We start from the raw sequence: 15,945 nt of genomic DNA on the forward strand, positions 1-15,945 counted from the left end.
ACTGAGGAATCAGTCTGTAAAAACCTATGGAGAAAGACAATGCAGTTCTGCTTTAAATATGATGCAAAGCAGGAGTACGAGTGCACACATGTATATCTGTATGCAAAGGAGAGGAGACTCAGTTTCTGTTACACTAATGCAGTCAGCATTTCCTCCTGGGTAAAGGTGGGGTTGGCAGCCTATGGGCTGGCAGGCTGGGTCTCTGCTGCAGGCCAGGTCATTTGCATGCAAAATGTCACAGTTCAGCCTGTTTAGAGATGACTGCATTTAAAGTGGGGGAGAGAAGTGAATATCAAGACCTGTATGAAGGTCTGGGTAAAACCAAAGATTTGAAAGGTTGGGGTTTTTTGATACCTGAGGAGTCAAGAAAGAGAGAGAGGGAAATAAGTTATTATGCCTATAGAAAGGGAGGCTAAAAGGAAGCAATTCTAGGAGTGCATGATTTCCTCATGGTAATATCAGCTGCAAATAGCAACATCAGAGAACTGCAAATATTTAATTCTTTTTTATGGCTGTACATTTTGGTGTAATATAGAAGGAGAAATGTTGCCAGGCATTAATAGTGTGCAGTAGTACCCTGGGAAAGGGGGAGGTTCCAATCTGGTTGCCTTTGCTCACAACAGTGTCAACCTTCTTTATCTGGCACGTGCTGAGAGCATCCAGGGCTGGCTGTTGCGCTGCTGTGTGTTCGTGTGTCTTGTGATCACACAGAGGCTTTTATTCTGTTTAACTCTGCACGTCCAATATTTCCCTTAGGTTAAAGAATGTCCTGGAATCAAAATATTTCAAGCTAATACATCTCTTTATTTTGCTAATAGTGAGTCATATGCAAGAGCACTGAAGAAAAAGGTGAGTAAAGTAAATTCTTTAATGTCTGTGTCCTGAAAATTCAAACCGGCCTCTGAGACATGATCATCTTTCAGTTCCTTTAGTGTAGCCCTTAGCACAGTGTTTCTCAGCCTGCAGCCCCTGGTGATTTGTAAAATATGAGGTGACTCTCCAGCCAGCTACAAATTCTCTTAGGAAGCAACAACTTGGTGGGAGGGAATAAACAGACAGTGTAGCTTCATACTGAGTGCTCGTGAATACAAAGTGGTGGGTGCAGAGCAGAAACTGGTCAAACCTTTTTTTTTCAGCAGGAAACTAGTTGCTGAGCTGAAAACAGAATGGGAACAAAAGTTTCCTTGCTGGGTAACTAACTTTACTGGAGTGTAAGACCGTGGAATACTGTGGGCATTTAGTGCCTCTCCTGGGCAGCAGATGAGCTGCACACAGGGTGTGCCTCGCTGCCTGTGTCACTTGACTTTCACTGGGTGACAGTGGCAACAGCACAGCTGCCTGACCCGGGGACAACTGCACCTGTACTAACTTGTGAAACATTTTTCTGTAGCTCCCATGGCGAGTCTTGTACAAAACAGGTGGGTGGTACTTGCCCTCACAAAGCAAGAGATATCGGTGATTATTGCCCAAATGCACTTCTCTGGCCTTTGCTCTCTGCACTCCAATCAGCATTTGGTTGAAACACACACTCTGATCTCAGGGAAAGAATGAGATGCATCTTTCCCTCATCTTGTTAACCCAGTGCTTGCCAAGATGATTCCTTCTTTACACTATTCTCACCCCCACCAAGGGAAGCTGGAAAATGCAGGCTTCTTGTTTAAATTTATAGTGATGATTAATTCAGTGCAAATTGATACCCCAGTGCCATCCTAACAAGCTGCATCTCCTCTGAACATACTTTGTTCTCCTGACAGACTGGAGTGGACCCTGGTGCCTTATTAGCAGCAAGGAGGAAAGCCCAGAAGCGCCATGCCAGGGAGATAAAGGCAGCAAATAAATGCAGGACGAAAGCCGTGCTGAAGCTCGTGAGCTCTTCGGTAAATATTTACCTCTGCTTTATCAGCTTACAGGCTGCTCTCACTCCTGTGTTTCATACAAGGTGTGCTGCTTAGGGAGCAGATGCTGTGCAGTGGGGACCCGTGGCTGAAGGAACAGTGTAAGGATCAGAAGCTCTCTGCTGTATTAGATGATTGTGTTGGACCTTGATTGCATTCAGGTAGCACAGAGTGGCACAGAAACTCGTCACACTCTCATGCTGTCTCACCAGTGGTGTTGGCAGAAATGAATGGGACACTGCCTCTGCCCCTCCCCACACCCTTGGAATAATAAGGGAAACATAAGGTATAATAAAATTAATTCTAATTAGCAGCCCCTGTAACAAGAAGGTGCCATCCCCTCAACTGAGGGACATGGCCAGATTACATGGAGAAGGGTTATTTGGGACATGCTTGTACTTTTATGCATGTTTAAACTCACTGCCATGGTGGGAGATGGTGTGTGATTTTACCATGGGAAACCTAAAAAATGCCTAATTTGAGAGCCTAATTGCTGTTCTTTATTTTGAATATAGAGGTCTTGATGGAATCAGCCAGGGATAAGTCAAGGAGATGGAGTAAAAATGTGTCAGTAAATATGAACAGGTGTCAGTGTTTGAAGGAAGTGGGTAATTCAGTCCTGAGATAACAGCTTTAAGCTGCTTGTGTGGTACTGTAAAAAGGCTGGGCATAAGAGAACAAACCTTGACACAAGACACAGAATGTGTGTGTGCATGCCAAGCCAGTTTCTGTAGTGACCAGGAGCTTCTCCCCTTTTAAAGGCTTAAACAACACAAGTGAGGGGAGCAAAGGAATTTACATTGAAAAGCATTGACTGCCTTTAAGCTTTATTCATTTTCTCTCCCAGACTAACGACGTAGAAGCAAGTGTAAAACATGAGATAGCAAGTGATGACTTACCTGTGAATGGAAAATTTGCAGATTCTAGTGTACAAGACATGTCTCATGATGAGCATGAACATTTTGTGGAGCCCAAAACAAATACTCACTCTGTAATTCTGGATTTCACCCCAGTGAACTTTGTGGATTCAGTTGGAGCAAAAACACTAAAATCAGTAAGTAGGATTTTTTTTTTTCCCCAGAAAAACCCACAGAAAACTTTTCACATACCTAATAAGGAACCTGTCAGCACGAGACATAACTTCTTGCTCAAATACAATCCAGTATCTCCCCTAATCACTGGTTTAATAATGTAAATTTTAGCTGAATGCTGGGGAATGTGTGCTCTGCAGCTTTCACAGTATTTGGCTTCCAGAACTGTGATGTGTATGATGATGTATTATCTGCATTTAACTTCAGCTTAACTCTATTGTAGATTATAAAAGAATACAAAGGAGTTGGTGTCTGTGTCTGCATTGCCAGCTGTAGTGGTGAGTTGAGATTTTTTTTGGTGAGCTTTATGGGAGAGATTGTGTTTTATCCCCTTCCCTCTGCTCTTGAATTTTCTGCTGCCAGTAGTGCCTCAGTAATATCAGCACTTTACATAAATTTGGATTTGAGGAAAGTCCATATACTTCAGTGAAAGTAGAGCACTGATGAAATGAGCTGTGTGAGGACTGGATCCTGCTCCCATTTCTTCCACCTGGCAAGCTGTGAATGCCACACTGAACTTAGTATCTTGAAACTGTAGTGGTAATGTAATAAGGAAAAAATGAAATGTTCCAATATCTGATGTTTGGGATTGTAGCATCTTCTGCCAAGAATAGGCCTCTGTCTATGTCTGCAAAAGAGTATTCCCTGTTTGGAGTAGAAGCTGCATGTAATCCACCTGGCTGTTTCAAACTTTTTAGTTACAAGTAAGAGAACAAGTTCTCATCTTCTTCCTGGGATGCCATTGCCTTCATTTTTGTTCTTAAATGTATGTGCTGATGCCATATTTGGGTTTTGTTTTGTAGGCCCTGTTATGAGTCAGCTGACAAGACTGAATTTTTTTGATGAAAATGTAACAAGAGAGTTGCTGTTCCCCAGTGTTCACGATGCTGTCCTTGCTTGCCAAGTGAGAGATGGCTCTGCTGCACGGGCTGACTCCAGCCTTTGAAGAGTGGCATCGAGCAGAATGGGAGCCAGATTTATGCTGATGGAGATTATTTCTGAATATTTAATTTGCACAGTTTGAAGAGAGCCTGAGGCTGTTTGTATCTACGGGTATGGGGTGGTGCTTATTTTTTGTAGGAAGAGTGGATAAGGAAATGGAAGCCTTCATGCTCTTGAATTTTTCCTTTGATCAGGGTATAACCTTCCAATAATAGACAAGCACAGAATTATGCAAGAAAAGAAAATTCAGTGTATTCTGCTGCAATCAGAATCTGGTAGACAAGGTGACATTCCTATTCCTGTTGAGAAAATGGGCACTTTAACTCACTACGAGTGGGATCTTGCAGGAGGTAACTGTTCTGCAAGTGCAATACACTGTACCAGTGTCTTTAAAAACTTTCTTAGATGACTTTTAAAGCCTGATGTCAACATCTGCATACAACAGATTCATACAATTTATAATCTGCCAGCTGGATTAATGAATTCAGACAGGTGGCATTTAGCTGCTGCTGTTTTTAAACCTGGAAGGTAGAGTCGTATTTTTAAAAATACCTAACCTGTCTCAGCTATACCCAATTCTTCATTTTTGCCCCAAGTGAACTTCAAGTCAGAAACTTATTGTTTAATTATTACAGTATCAGTATGGTACTTGCACTGCCAAAACTCAGTTAGGCTTTCTAGAAAAGAACACAGCTGATTTTAAGCTAAACTTAATTTAGCTGCAAAGTTTAAAGACACAACTGGTTTAAGACAGGAATGGAGCCTATTGAAGTTAAGAGCTAATGCCCTATATGCAATCTCTTAAGCTGGAATGAAAATTTAAGCAAGGTCTAAAGTCTCACTGGTCCAAAAAAAAAAAAAAAAAGGTACTTTTCTGTTTCCCATCTTCCTCCCAGTACTGCTGCTTCTGCCTCAGCTTGTAAGTGCTTTAAGAAAAAACTCAAAAATGGTATATGTTTGGGTTTTTAAAAAAAAACCAGTAGTGTGGGGTTTCTTTTTCTGTTGGCAGCTGTGGCACTGCCTCACTTCAGGTGTGAGATGAAAACCATGGACATCATGCAAAAGAAATCTTCAGTGTCCCTATTTCCCCTCACAACAGTCACTGTGAAAGTCTGCAGAGGCAGGAGCCTAAAAGTGTTTCTCTGTAGGTTAGTTTGAGAGCACAGGGCAAGTGGAGCATTGGTGCCATATCATTCAGCACCCTCAAATCACAGGTCCTGTGCATAAGGAATTCACACACTTTCCTCACGTCTGATCACAGAATGTAATACTCTTATTTTATTTCAGGCTCTGTTGCAGTTCAGGCTTGCTTCAGGTAAACTGTTTCCCAGGAAGTCAGGGAAGATACTTTATTTCCTCAGACTCCCCTACTCATAGGGCTGGGAAGCTTTCTGCATCAGAAATTGCTGCTTAGCTGGAGTTCAAAGGATGAAGTGCATGCATGTCAAGACATTGTGTGTGCTTATTTAAACAACTTTTGGTACATTTTATAATGTTAACTATTTCAACAAACCTTTGTATCTACATACAGTATATTTTTCTACTTTCAGCTTGTTGCAGCTTCAGTTTTTAACTCTGTAGTCACTTCAGTTCACCTCGAAATCCTGTCACCTTCCAAAATAAAGTGATGTCACTTACCAAAATTTTCCACTTTGTCTGGGTGAGACTCTATGAGAGACAAGCTGAGGGCCACAGATACAAGTGTTTGATGCCAAGGGAGGGCCAGGAGAGGTTTCCACCTGCAGGCAGATCTTCCCTGCTGTGCTGGTTCCTGCTCCTCACCTCTGCCACCTCCATGAGTCCTCTTCCTGTCAGGCCTCACAGGGATACAGCTAAAGCTGGATCTCCCATCCTGGTAGGAACAGCTGCATTTCCTGGGGAGCTGCTGCAATGCTGGACTGAGAACCTTTGCCCAAGAAAGTCCCACATCCCAGACCAAGTGCTCCTGCCATCCATCCCCACAGCAGTACTGGCAACTCATCCCATGGAATAAAATCTGGCAGCTTTTGCTCATCTCTTCCTGTACTTTGCTGCCACCAGCTGAAGCACTGCTCCCCCAGGAGCCTGTGCCAGCCCCTGAAAAGGGAACCCACTTCCCCTTCCCTGCACTTAGTAGCAGGCCACTGTCTAAACTTAAATCCTACCTTGGGCTTGTCAGTCCAGAATAAACAACCCGAGTCCTTTACCCGTGTGACAGGGCTCCGGTTTGTCTGCAGGGACAGGGCAGTGCCTCCCCCCTGCTGCTGCAGCCCCACCACAGCAGATGGCACTGGATGGGTCAGGACCTGGGTCAGGACCTGGTAATCATCAGGGTCGTGTCCTTCCCCCTCCTTTTCTTGCAAGAGCACAGTCATTCAGTGCCTGGGTGCAATACAACAATTCAGGACACCTGGTAAGATCCAAACTCTATATACACTTCACTTACCCTTCTCAAATAAAAGCTGCACTTGATTTCAAGTACTGCTCCTGGTAAATTGAGATGCTGTCAGTGCTGCTTTCTGAAAATTCTGTCCCCCCAGTTAACTTGCATCCCTCCCTAAAATGTTCTTCCCAAAACGACACACAAGTACTGAGATTGCCCAAGTTTCCATATTAAGATACTGACACCAACCAGAATCCTAATCCAGTCTATGGCAAAACTTCTCTCACTTCTTAGACAAAGCAGTTCCCAAAAGCATTTTTTTCACTCAGGTATTTCTTCAAGCTCTTCCCCTGAAACCACTTTAATGTGACACTCAAAAGGCAAATGGAAGGCTGTTTTCTGTAGAGCACACCCAGGAACATGTAGCTGAATGAGGATTAACTTTTCAAGGCTCCTGTGGCCAACAACTCCCAGCCACCACCCAGCTACAGAGCACCAGGACCTCGGCAGGGTCATCCTGTGTGCAGCAGCATCTCAGAGAAGTCATACACTGTATCAAAGTGCTCACTGCCAGACTGATGTCAAACTCTTCACAGCAGGATCAGGGAAAAGGAATTTTCCATCCCTTAGCACTAAGAAATTACACCTTCCTCCTCCTTGACCCATTTACTGTTTTGTCAGACAACACAAAGAATCTCAGCAAAAGGGATAAAAAAACCACTGAAGATTAAAAAAACAAGCTGTGATGACACCAAAGTGTTCACCAAGAGAAGGAAAAAATATCCCTTCATGTTTTCCCTAAGCTGGACAGTTACTCAGACCCTCAGACCACCACACATGCCTTTCCCATGGCGGCTCCTGTTTTCTTGGCACACACAAGCATTTCTCAGCACACCCAGAAACACTGGCATCACTCCAGGCTCTTGCAGCACCTCTGTGGCTCAGATTTCAAGTTTTGGGGTGACTTGGGATGTCTGACATTGCCCAGCTATCTGATTTAAAATTATCTGTGGCTTAGGCCATGCTGCTGTAACCTCACTGAGATCTTTTCCCTAGAGCAGCAGCACTCCACTAGAGTGGAATACTCACAGTGAACACACACCTGCTGTTTGGAACACTCCATTTATTTCTAGCTTCAAGAACTGAACACGAATCACTACACCTGGATTTTCGTGCCACAGGAAGTTCTGGGGGCACAGGAAGAGCCTTCCCAGGTGTTAGTTGTAGGTCATGTAGCGGGGGGTGGCGCTGAATTTCGCATAGGATTTGATGACTTTGTTCACTGCCTCCAGGAAATCCTTCTCGGTGGCGATCTTCCGGCGCGCTCGGATGGCAAACATTCCCGCCTCCGTGCACACACTGCGGATCTCGGCGCCTGGCACAGACAGACAGGGATACACAACTCGCCCCTGGCTGCCAGGGGGCACAGAGCAAACACACAACTCTGTGTAAGGGGAGAAAGACACTCAGCTCACCTGTGCTGTTAGGACACAGCCGAGCCAGCAGCTCAAACCTGATGTCCCTCTCCACACTCATGGAACGAGCGTGGATCTTGAAGATGTGAGTTCGCCCCTGAGGGAAAGGGAGGACAGAGGTGTTCATGGAGTGAAAGAGGTGACGACTCCAGCCTGCAGCTGTCTGTGTCCACAGCACAGGCAAATGGAAAATACGTCCTGCATTTGCTGCCCAGCTACAGTTTCCTATGTCTGGACTGGAATTACTAAGTGCCCATAACACTGAAGTATGAAAATAACTTTAACAAGGGCTTTCATCATATAAGTACCTCAAGAAATTCTCAAAAAAGCCAAACAAAACACACTCCAACTTCTGAACTGAACTGCGGATCTGGTTAAAGGGTTTCTTCTCTGTTAAGGCAGGAACATCCAGTGATTACAGCTGCTTACCATGGCTTCTCAGCCAGGATGGAATCTGTGCAGTGTGGGGAAAACCTTTGGCACATCATTAATCCCCCTCATTTCCATGTTGTATCTCATAATTTAAGAGTGATGCATTTGCTGATTCTCATGAATTTCCAGACAATGATGCCCTAACTGAAGAAACACTCTGCTATCAGAACACACTTGGCAGTGAAATAGAGTTCTCACCTCAAGATCAGGCAGGCTGAACTCTATCTTCCTGTCCAGCCTGCCAGGCCTCATCAGTGCTGGGTCCAGAGTGTCAGGCCTGTTTGTGGCCATCAGCACTTTGATGTTGCCCCGGGGGTCAAAGCCATCCAGCTGGTTGATGAGCTCCAGCATGGTGCGCTGCACCTCGTTGTCACCCCCGGCCCCGTCATCGAAACGAGCACCTGGAGAGGAGACACACGAGTTCCACTGAGGGAGAGACAGCTCCAGGCCATGGACACAGAGGTGTCACAGTGGCTGCAATACAGGACACCTGGGAAAATGATTTTGAAGTGCATACAAGTATTTGTGATGAGTTAAAAAGGTGCTGAGTACAAAAGGACCTCTATCTCCCTACTTAACAACCGGCCAAGCTACTGGGATTTACCCACGCAGTTTGTTTGTTTTGCCTTTCCCTCAACCAAAACTATCCTTCTCCCCTATCTATGTAAAACCTGTTCTACTTTCAAAGGACCTAAGCACTTTCTTTTGAGAAAAAAGAATCACGTTCAGGAAGTAATAAAGATGGAGTGTAGTCCAGAAGATGGAGGGGGTTTAAGTAAATAGTGCTTTTTTGCAAACAAAATAGAGATTCTTCACTAAAGTTCAAATAATCTGGGTGCTCCAAATGTGCAAAAGTGGCTTCCCATCTGGCTATATAAACTACTTCCTGACAGCTTCCTGGGCATGGGGTGTGCTAGGAGCAGTTTTGCTAACTCAGTATGTATCAGCACTTTTCTTGAAATGCAACAATCCAGACACAGAACTACAGGAAAACCCGGAAGCTCTGACAGGAGATTCGAACTGTAGCGACTACAAACATACCTCCAATGGCATCAATCTCATCAAAAAATATAAGGCAAGCTTTTTTAGTTCTGGCCATTTCAAAGAGTTCACGAACCATTCGAGCTCCCTGAAAGAAAAAATATCAAGATTTTGTTAGACATTTGAGGCACCTTAAAGGAAAACTATCAAAATCAAACTTTTCATGCTTCCAAACATTTCTCAGTTTCCAATGAGAAAGCCCTTTTTATTTGTTCACATATATAATGGGACAAGTATAAAGCTTAAAGCAATTTATAAAGGAGAGAAAAATTACTGCTCTTAAACTCAGAAGTACAGATGAAGTAATTTACCTCACAGCCAACTGAAAAGTAAGTTGCAGAGTTGGGAGCAGAATCCTAATTCCAGAGTCCCCCTGAACTGCAGACTGAACTCAGCACTGCAAAATCTCTCTCATCAGTGACAGCAAAGCTGAGGTCGTGTCACCATTGCCTGACCTGCAGTGATTTGTATGACAGCTCCTGCACCTGCAGCTTCCAAGTACCTCCATGCCTCACCCCCACTGTGGTTCTGGTAGCCACAAGGGAAATTTGCAAACCCCTCCCCACTCCATGGAGTACTTGCTCTTACCTCTCCCACGTATTTCTGCACCAGCTCAGATCCAATCACCCTGATGAAGCAGGCATCAGTCCTGTTAGCCACAGCACGGGCACAGAGGGTTTTGCCTGTGCCAGGTGGCCCAAACAAAAGCACTCCTTTGGGAGGCTCAATTCCAAGGTTCACAAATCTTTCAGGCTGTAACAAAGAGACACAGAAAGCAAGGTTATGTGCAAATTTAAGATTAGGTGCATCAAAGTGTATATGCAAATTAAGGAAATCACTAATGAAGAGCAATGTAAACAAGGCTGGGCTGGATTTCACTTGATAAAACCTGACTTCCTTTCATTAAGCTGTTTACACTCCATGACATTATCTTTTCTTGCTTTTTCAGATGCAAACATGACCAGAATACTTCCAAAATAGTGGAAGCTTCAATCTGGAGGTTACTTACGTGAAGCAGGGGGGTTTCAACCACCTCTCTCAGCTTTTCAATCTGCTCTTTACAGCCACCAACATCACTGTAAGTGACATCAGGCTTTTCTTCCACCTGCACAACAAAGAGGTGAGTGAGCAGTTACCAGTCTGCTGCTGCAAATCTTTATGGGCTTTCAACAGCCCACAAAATTCAGCAAAAGGAATCACAAGATAAAGCCACGACAAAGAAAGTAAAGGCAATTCTCACTTGCATCATGGTGACTGTGGGATCAATCTTTGGAGGCAAGGGGATATGGATTTGGTACTTGTTTCTGTCCACCCTGGTGAGGAAGCATAAAAACTATTATTTTAACACTGGTTAAGTAAAGTGTTATGTAGAAACATCTCTGTAAACGAGAAGCTGAATTCTTGAACTGTTCTTTTCTCTGGCATCAAGAGAGCCCAGCCCTGAAAGCTAATAGTCAGGTAGGCTAGATACTGGAATTCTTTCTGCAGGAAATTTTAAGGTTTCCAAAACTATTAATTCCAAAGTATTTTGAAAACTAATTTTCAAAATATCCCACACATCAAACTGTCAAAATACCGACTCTGAAAGTAACAGGTTTTACATCCTCAGTGAACATTTCCTGGCTGCCCTGAGTGTAACCTCAGAGCTCCAAAGAAGGAGCCTACACAGTCTCTCTGAAAGCTGGGACTGTTTGGTTTCTCTCTGAAAGGTTTCTGCCCAATGACACGAGGGTTTTGTCAATTTTTGTCAAAATAACATCAAAACAAAATTCCAACAGAGCATACAGGTGAGTTACTGTCATCCAAGAGAAAGACAGTAGTGGTGTAATTTCAACCACTGCAAAAACTGGAAATGAGGGCTTGCTGACCTGTCAAACTACAACACGAGACAACTCAGAGAAAGCTTCAGTCTGCAGAAAGACTCACTAGAACACAAAGACTTTGCATACCCGACTCTCATGCCTTCTTCTATGTCAGTAGGTGCCACCTGGTCACTGAGATCCACCACGAACTTGGCAAATTGCTTGACATTGATAATGTACTTGGGGTCCTCAGAGTCGGCATTGATGATCTTGGTGCACCTAACACACAAACACAGTTGCACCTCCAGGCACACAAACTGTTTGCTACCTGCATAAGGACCAAGGGTCACATTTTCCAAATACACCAGAATACCTGTTGTACTTGTGGTTACACCATTACAGCATCATACAACTGCAGGTATTAAGTACAAGTATGAAATAAATGGCACATAAACCACTGTTCCTTTATGATTCAGTGGTAAAAAGCACTTTCAATATGCAAAACAGGAACTTTTTTTTAACAGAAGTCCACACATATGCTATAAAACAGATTTCTAACACTATGGAGCTCTGCTAGAGAATAAGAATGCTCTCACCTTGCAACTTGCAATGGTTGCTCACTTTGGAGAGTTTGTTTATCTGCAGCCAGATCCCAAAGGGCAGGAGGAGCCAAGCCAGTGTCGGATTCCTTGATTCCTGTGTGCAGCACAAACAAGCTGAGGAGGAAGCAGCTTACTGGGATGTCAGCCATCCTTCCCACACCAAGCCCTTAGAGATAACCCTGCAGGAATTTTCAGAGATCTCCAAAACAGTGCAGACACACATATCTTTGATGAATTTCCTAAAAAACAAGTTTCCTAAGGAAACAGCCTACATGACCACGGCAGCTGAACATTCAAATCCCAGCCCGGCCACCCTCTCAGACAATTCTGCAGTGTGGGGATGATTTCAGCAGGACAGAGCACAGACAGTGGATATCTACATTTCACTAAAGGAGTGAAACTCTCAAGTGCTTTCACTGAGCTCTAGTGCAAAGTATCTGAAATTAAGGGATTCACAGAGATGAAAAACCCCACAAAGCTTTCAAAACATGCATAAAAGAAGTAGCACCTCCATGATGTATTTAAAAGAATCAAGATTATTTTACAAGAGAAAATGTGGTCTTTCCTGGCAGAGCTGAGAGCCACTGCAGGATTTGCGACAACAGGGCAAAAAACCATACATCAGTGAAAGAAAAACTAGGAAACAAATTAATGGTTAGTGTTATTATTACTTCATTATCTGGTGTCAGAAAGGGGCATTTGTTTAATACCACCATTATATATAAAACCCACAGTTTTGATTAAAAATGTGTTAAAAGTACAAAATTACAAAATCAGATGTACAGACTAGTCCTGCCTAGTTGAAAACATCACCTAACAAGCAAAAATCTCACACTACCAAATATAGAACTGTGTTCTTTTGAGAAAAATAACAACTAAAAAACAATGCAGAAGTTGTTGGAAATCAACTTCTTCCAACACTTGTTTTGGTATCCGTGGCTCAAAAAACATACCAGTGAGCTCATTGATTTTCTTAAGCAGTTGTTGAATGTCATCTTCTACTTGCTTGATCTGCCTTGAGTACGTGCTCTGGCCCTGGAAAATGAATATCATGTAGATTTCCTAAGTCCAATTATCTCATGTTTAGGAAAAACTGACAAGAGCTGCTGCACATCAAGATGTTCAACAGACTCTTGGTACAACAGCCAACCATTGATGACAGCCAAAAAAGACAGAATGAACTTCCAGTAACAATATTTCTGTTTGCAAAAGTGAAGTGCAGCTATACACAACTGACCAGCTGGGAAGGTGGAAATTTTCCACGTTTGAAAACTTTAATAATTTGGTTTATTAAACCTGTTTGGCCTTACTTTTTCTAACTATTTCTCCTAAAGCTTAAAAAAAGACTCCGTAAATTCACATATACAATCACATATATGGAGAATTCTGAATACACTTTCTGAAAGCCATCTGTACCTTTCCATCATGCACAGAGGACAGCATAAGGATCAAGGGGTAAATCAGAATTCATGCTCATGATAAAATGCCTTTTTTGATCCAGATCTAACACAGGTAGATTCAGACCAGGATTTGCTTTACAGTATTTCCTTTGTAGACCACTGGCAACAAAAAAAGAAGCTGCAGTGGGTAAAGGCTGTATTTCAGAGCTTTGTAAGGGAGTCTTGGAGTCAACAAAATTCAGACTTCTGCCAAACATACCTAAGCTGCAACTTTCATCTTTCAAGAGTTCTTTTGCAGAGCAACTGTACTCCCCAGTGGAAAGAGCAGACTGGCATTTTAAGCCTTATTGTCTGTGAAAAGTGCCTCCCAGCATTATGTTCTTTTAACATGATGGCTAAAAGCAAGTCAGTCTGGGGGCAGAAGAGGTCTTAAAGTTACTGCATCAACCAAGAAACTTGGCCAGTGAAAAAGCCCTAGTAAAGCCCTGGCTGTTAGACCCCTATGGCAATCAGCAATGAGATACAAAACAAAAATAGAGAAATAAACCCTTAATTACTCCCAAGTTAACAAACCTAGGATTATTTTTAGTGTTGCAGGCTGCAGCCTTCTAACTGGAGGGTGAAAAGGGAGAGAAGGTTTTGTCAGGAGAGAAAAGCACTGGGAGAAGCAGGGTTACTCTCTACCTGCTAAGTGCATAACCCTCCACTCCTGCCCTGCATTTCCCCCAGGAGCTGCTTTGTGTCTTTAACACTCCCACGTGTGTGTGCTACTTACATATGTTTTCAGCAAGGCAATATCTCCTTCATCGAGAGCTGAAACAAGACAGCAGAGACTTAGCTTCCAATTCTGAAAACAAAGCCAGAAGTATTAATTCTGCTTCTAAAAGTTCAAAACATGTATTTTGGAGAGATTCTTTTGAGTTTCCACTTTTCACTGAACCAAAGTGGAAAAAAAAGCATCAGATATACAAGAAAAATGCAACAAGGTCTCCAGCTACCCTCTTCAGTCCAAACACCTGCACCTCAGAGCTCACAGCAAGCAAGCCACTTCAGTTCTGCTTCACTCAGAGCAGTTTTCCAGCCTATGATTGTGCAAAAAAGGGATGGAAGATATCACAACTTCTTTCAAACTTCTTGTTTCTAGATGTTCAAGAAGGCACCAATGAAAAACTGTCACTACTTTCCACTAGTGATGTCTCTGCACAGAGGTGGCTCCAGTGACTCCTCTCCATTAACTAAAAATACAACTCTGCTACAGTCACTCTCACATCACTTGCCATTTAACAGACTTTCAACTCCCCCTTCCCATCCCTGTTTCTTCTCTTGTCTAATTCCACTCTTTTTATACAGATTAAGCCCAAACCACACAGTAGTGGTGATCTGGTGCAGCATGTGTTACACAGGATTCTGAAGACCTTCTGTACTGATCCATACTTTTTTCCTGACTATTTGCACCATCCCATTGATTGTTTTTTATAGCTACTGAACACTCTGTTGCTATAATTTAGAAATCTTTCTTGAATGGGAACGGTTCAAAGTCCATCACTGATTACATTTTGCACGGCTTGTGCTTCAAGATGCTTTATTAAATATTTACTAACACGACATAAAAAAAGCACCACAGTAAGTTAAAACACGAGGAGCAACCGGCAACTTTCACCCTGTGCCGGTATCCTCGGAAATCTCCGCCACTGTTCCTCTCCCCTTCCCCAGAATTCCCAAGGAAAGCAGCAGCACACGGGCAGCCCCGCGGGCTCCCGCCGGCAAGAGAAAGAAATGATCATGAAATCATCGAGGCTGGAAGAGACTCTCATAATCATCAAGTCCAGCCATCAACCCAGCCCTGTCACCCCGAAACCACATCACCCAGCGCCAGCTCCAGACGCCTCTTAAACTCCTCCAGGGACGATGACTCCGCCTCCCTGGGCGGCCTATTACACTGTCTGACCACCCGAACTGCGAGCCTTTATATATATATATATATATATATATATATATATATATATATATATCTCTAATCTGAGTGCCCCCTCCTCACCTTCGGGCCATTTCCTCGATTTCTCCCACAGCGGGCACGGCAGAAGAGACCAGCCCCCACCTCACCACAGACTCCTTTCAGAGAGGTGTGGCATCATTGCATCACGTTTTGTTGGATACTTAACGTACTAAACTAAGTATTAAACCACAAAAGGCCTTTATTTTTTTTTCCTCTCACGATGAGGAAATTCGACATTATAAGAACCTTATGTAAAAGAACCAGACTTAAAAGCGGATGGTGCCTTGCTCCCTGAGGGTCTCGGCGGTTCCCCCGCCGGCCGCACTCGGTGCCCCGCGATGGGCCCTTGGGGCACGGGCCGACCGGGCCCCGCTCTCCCTCGGCATCCCCAGGCTCAGCCCCTCACGGCGCTGGTTACCTGAGGCCGGCCCCGCTTCCCTCCCGCCAGCGGCGGCACCGCCCGAGCCCGGCCTTTGGGCCGCGATGGGATGGGGGACACTGCCGGGGCGGCGGCCGCAGCGCCAAAGCGCACATTAGAGGCATTTTTAATCCTTTTTAGTCCTTTTTCCCCCCGCCGCTCCTGGCACCGACATGGCCGCCGGCGGCGCCGCCCCACTCCCATCCCCGGCGCTGCTTGGAGAGCGTCCTCGCCGTCGCCCCTCACCGCGGATGGGTTTGTCCTCCTTCTCCTCCTCCTTGGTTTTCCTCTGGTCGGCTCCCAGGTAATCCGGCATCGCGCCCGCCCGCCTTACGCAGCACCCCGCCGCTTCCGCCCGGAACGCAAACCAGGGTGCACCGCGGCCCGCGCCCAGGAAACTCCTTCCCCCCGGCGCCGCGGCCGCCGCCGGGAGTTCCGCGCGGCGCCGCCGGTTCATCCCGCGGCCTTGGGCAGCGGCACCGGTTCCGC

General features: G+C 44.5%; 2 protein-coding genes across 2 annotated transcripts in view; one reads left to right on the plus strand and one right to left on the minus strand.

The window, feature by feature from the left end:
* Positions 1-5,571, plus strand: part of SLC26A5 (solute carrier family 26 member 5) — a 32,473-nt gene extending 26,902 nt beyond the window's left edge. Inside the window, exons 15-19 of the mRNA XM_066318700.1 lie at positions 757-849; positions 1,755-1,877; positions 2,743-2,949; positions 3,210-3,264; positions 3,790-5,571. Coding sequence (XP_066174797.1) covers positions 757-849; positions 1,755-1,877; positions 2,743-2,949; positions 3,210-3,264; positions 3,790-3,932 — 621 coding nt within the window. The 3' untranslated portion in view covers positions 3,933-5,571. The remainder of the gene's footprint in view (positions 1-756; positions 850-1,754; positions 1,878-2,742; positions 2,950-3,209; positions 3,265-3,789) is intronic.
* A 1,825-nt stretch (positions 5,572-7,396) lies between these two features.
* PSMC2 (proteasome 26S subunit, ATPase 2) lies at positions 7,397-15,940 on the minus strand. Its single transcript, XM_066318703.1, has 12 exons — positions 15,703-15,940; positions 13,818-13,855; positions 12,596-12,677; positions 11,637-11,736; positions 11,188-11,319; positions 10,479-10,551; positions 10,248-10,343; positions 9,827-9,991; positions 9,239-9,326; positions 8,396-8,598; positions 7,766-7,862; positions 7,397-7,665 (listed from the first exon to the last, which is right to left on the minus strand). Exons 1-12 carry the CDS (start codon positions 15,911-15,913, stop codon positions 7,508-7,510), a joined length of 1,443 nt encoding a protein of 480 aa, XP_066174800.1. The 5' UTR covers positions 15,914-15,940; the 3' UTR covers positions 7,397-7,507.
* Positions 15,941-15,945: the final 5 nt, after the last annotated feature.

This window comes from Sylvia atricapilla, chromosome 5 (assembly GCF_009819655.1).
Source record: "Sylvia atricapilla isolate bSylAtr1 chromosome 5, bSylAtr1.pri, whole genome shotgun sequence".
Classification (NCBI taxonomy): Eukaryota; Metazoa; Chordata; class Aves; order Passeriformes; family Sylviidae; genus Sylvia; species Sylvia atricapilla.

What these genes read in the sequence shown, in the direction of transcription:
- PSMC2 (XM_066318703.1), bottom strand. Translation starts at nt 15,913, where the DNA reads ATGAACCGGCGGCGCCGCGCGGAACTCCCGGCGGCGGCCGCGGCGCCG. An exon ending in TTGCCTTGCTGAAAACATAT is followed by an intron (nt 12,678 to 13,817) that starts GTAAGTAGCACA and finishes TTCATTTTCCAG; the next exon opens with GGCCAGAGCACGTACTCAAG. An exon ending in CAACCATTGCAAGTTGCAAG is followed by an intron (nt 11,320 to 11,636) that starts GTGAGAGCATTC and finishes TTTGTGTGTTAG; the next exon opens with GTGCACCAAGATCATCAATG.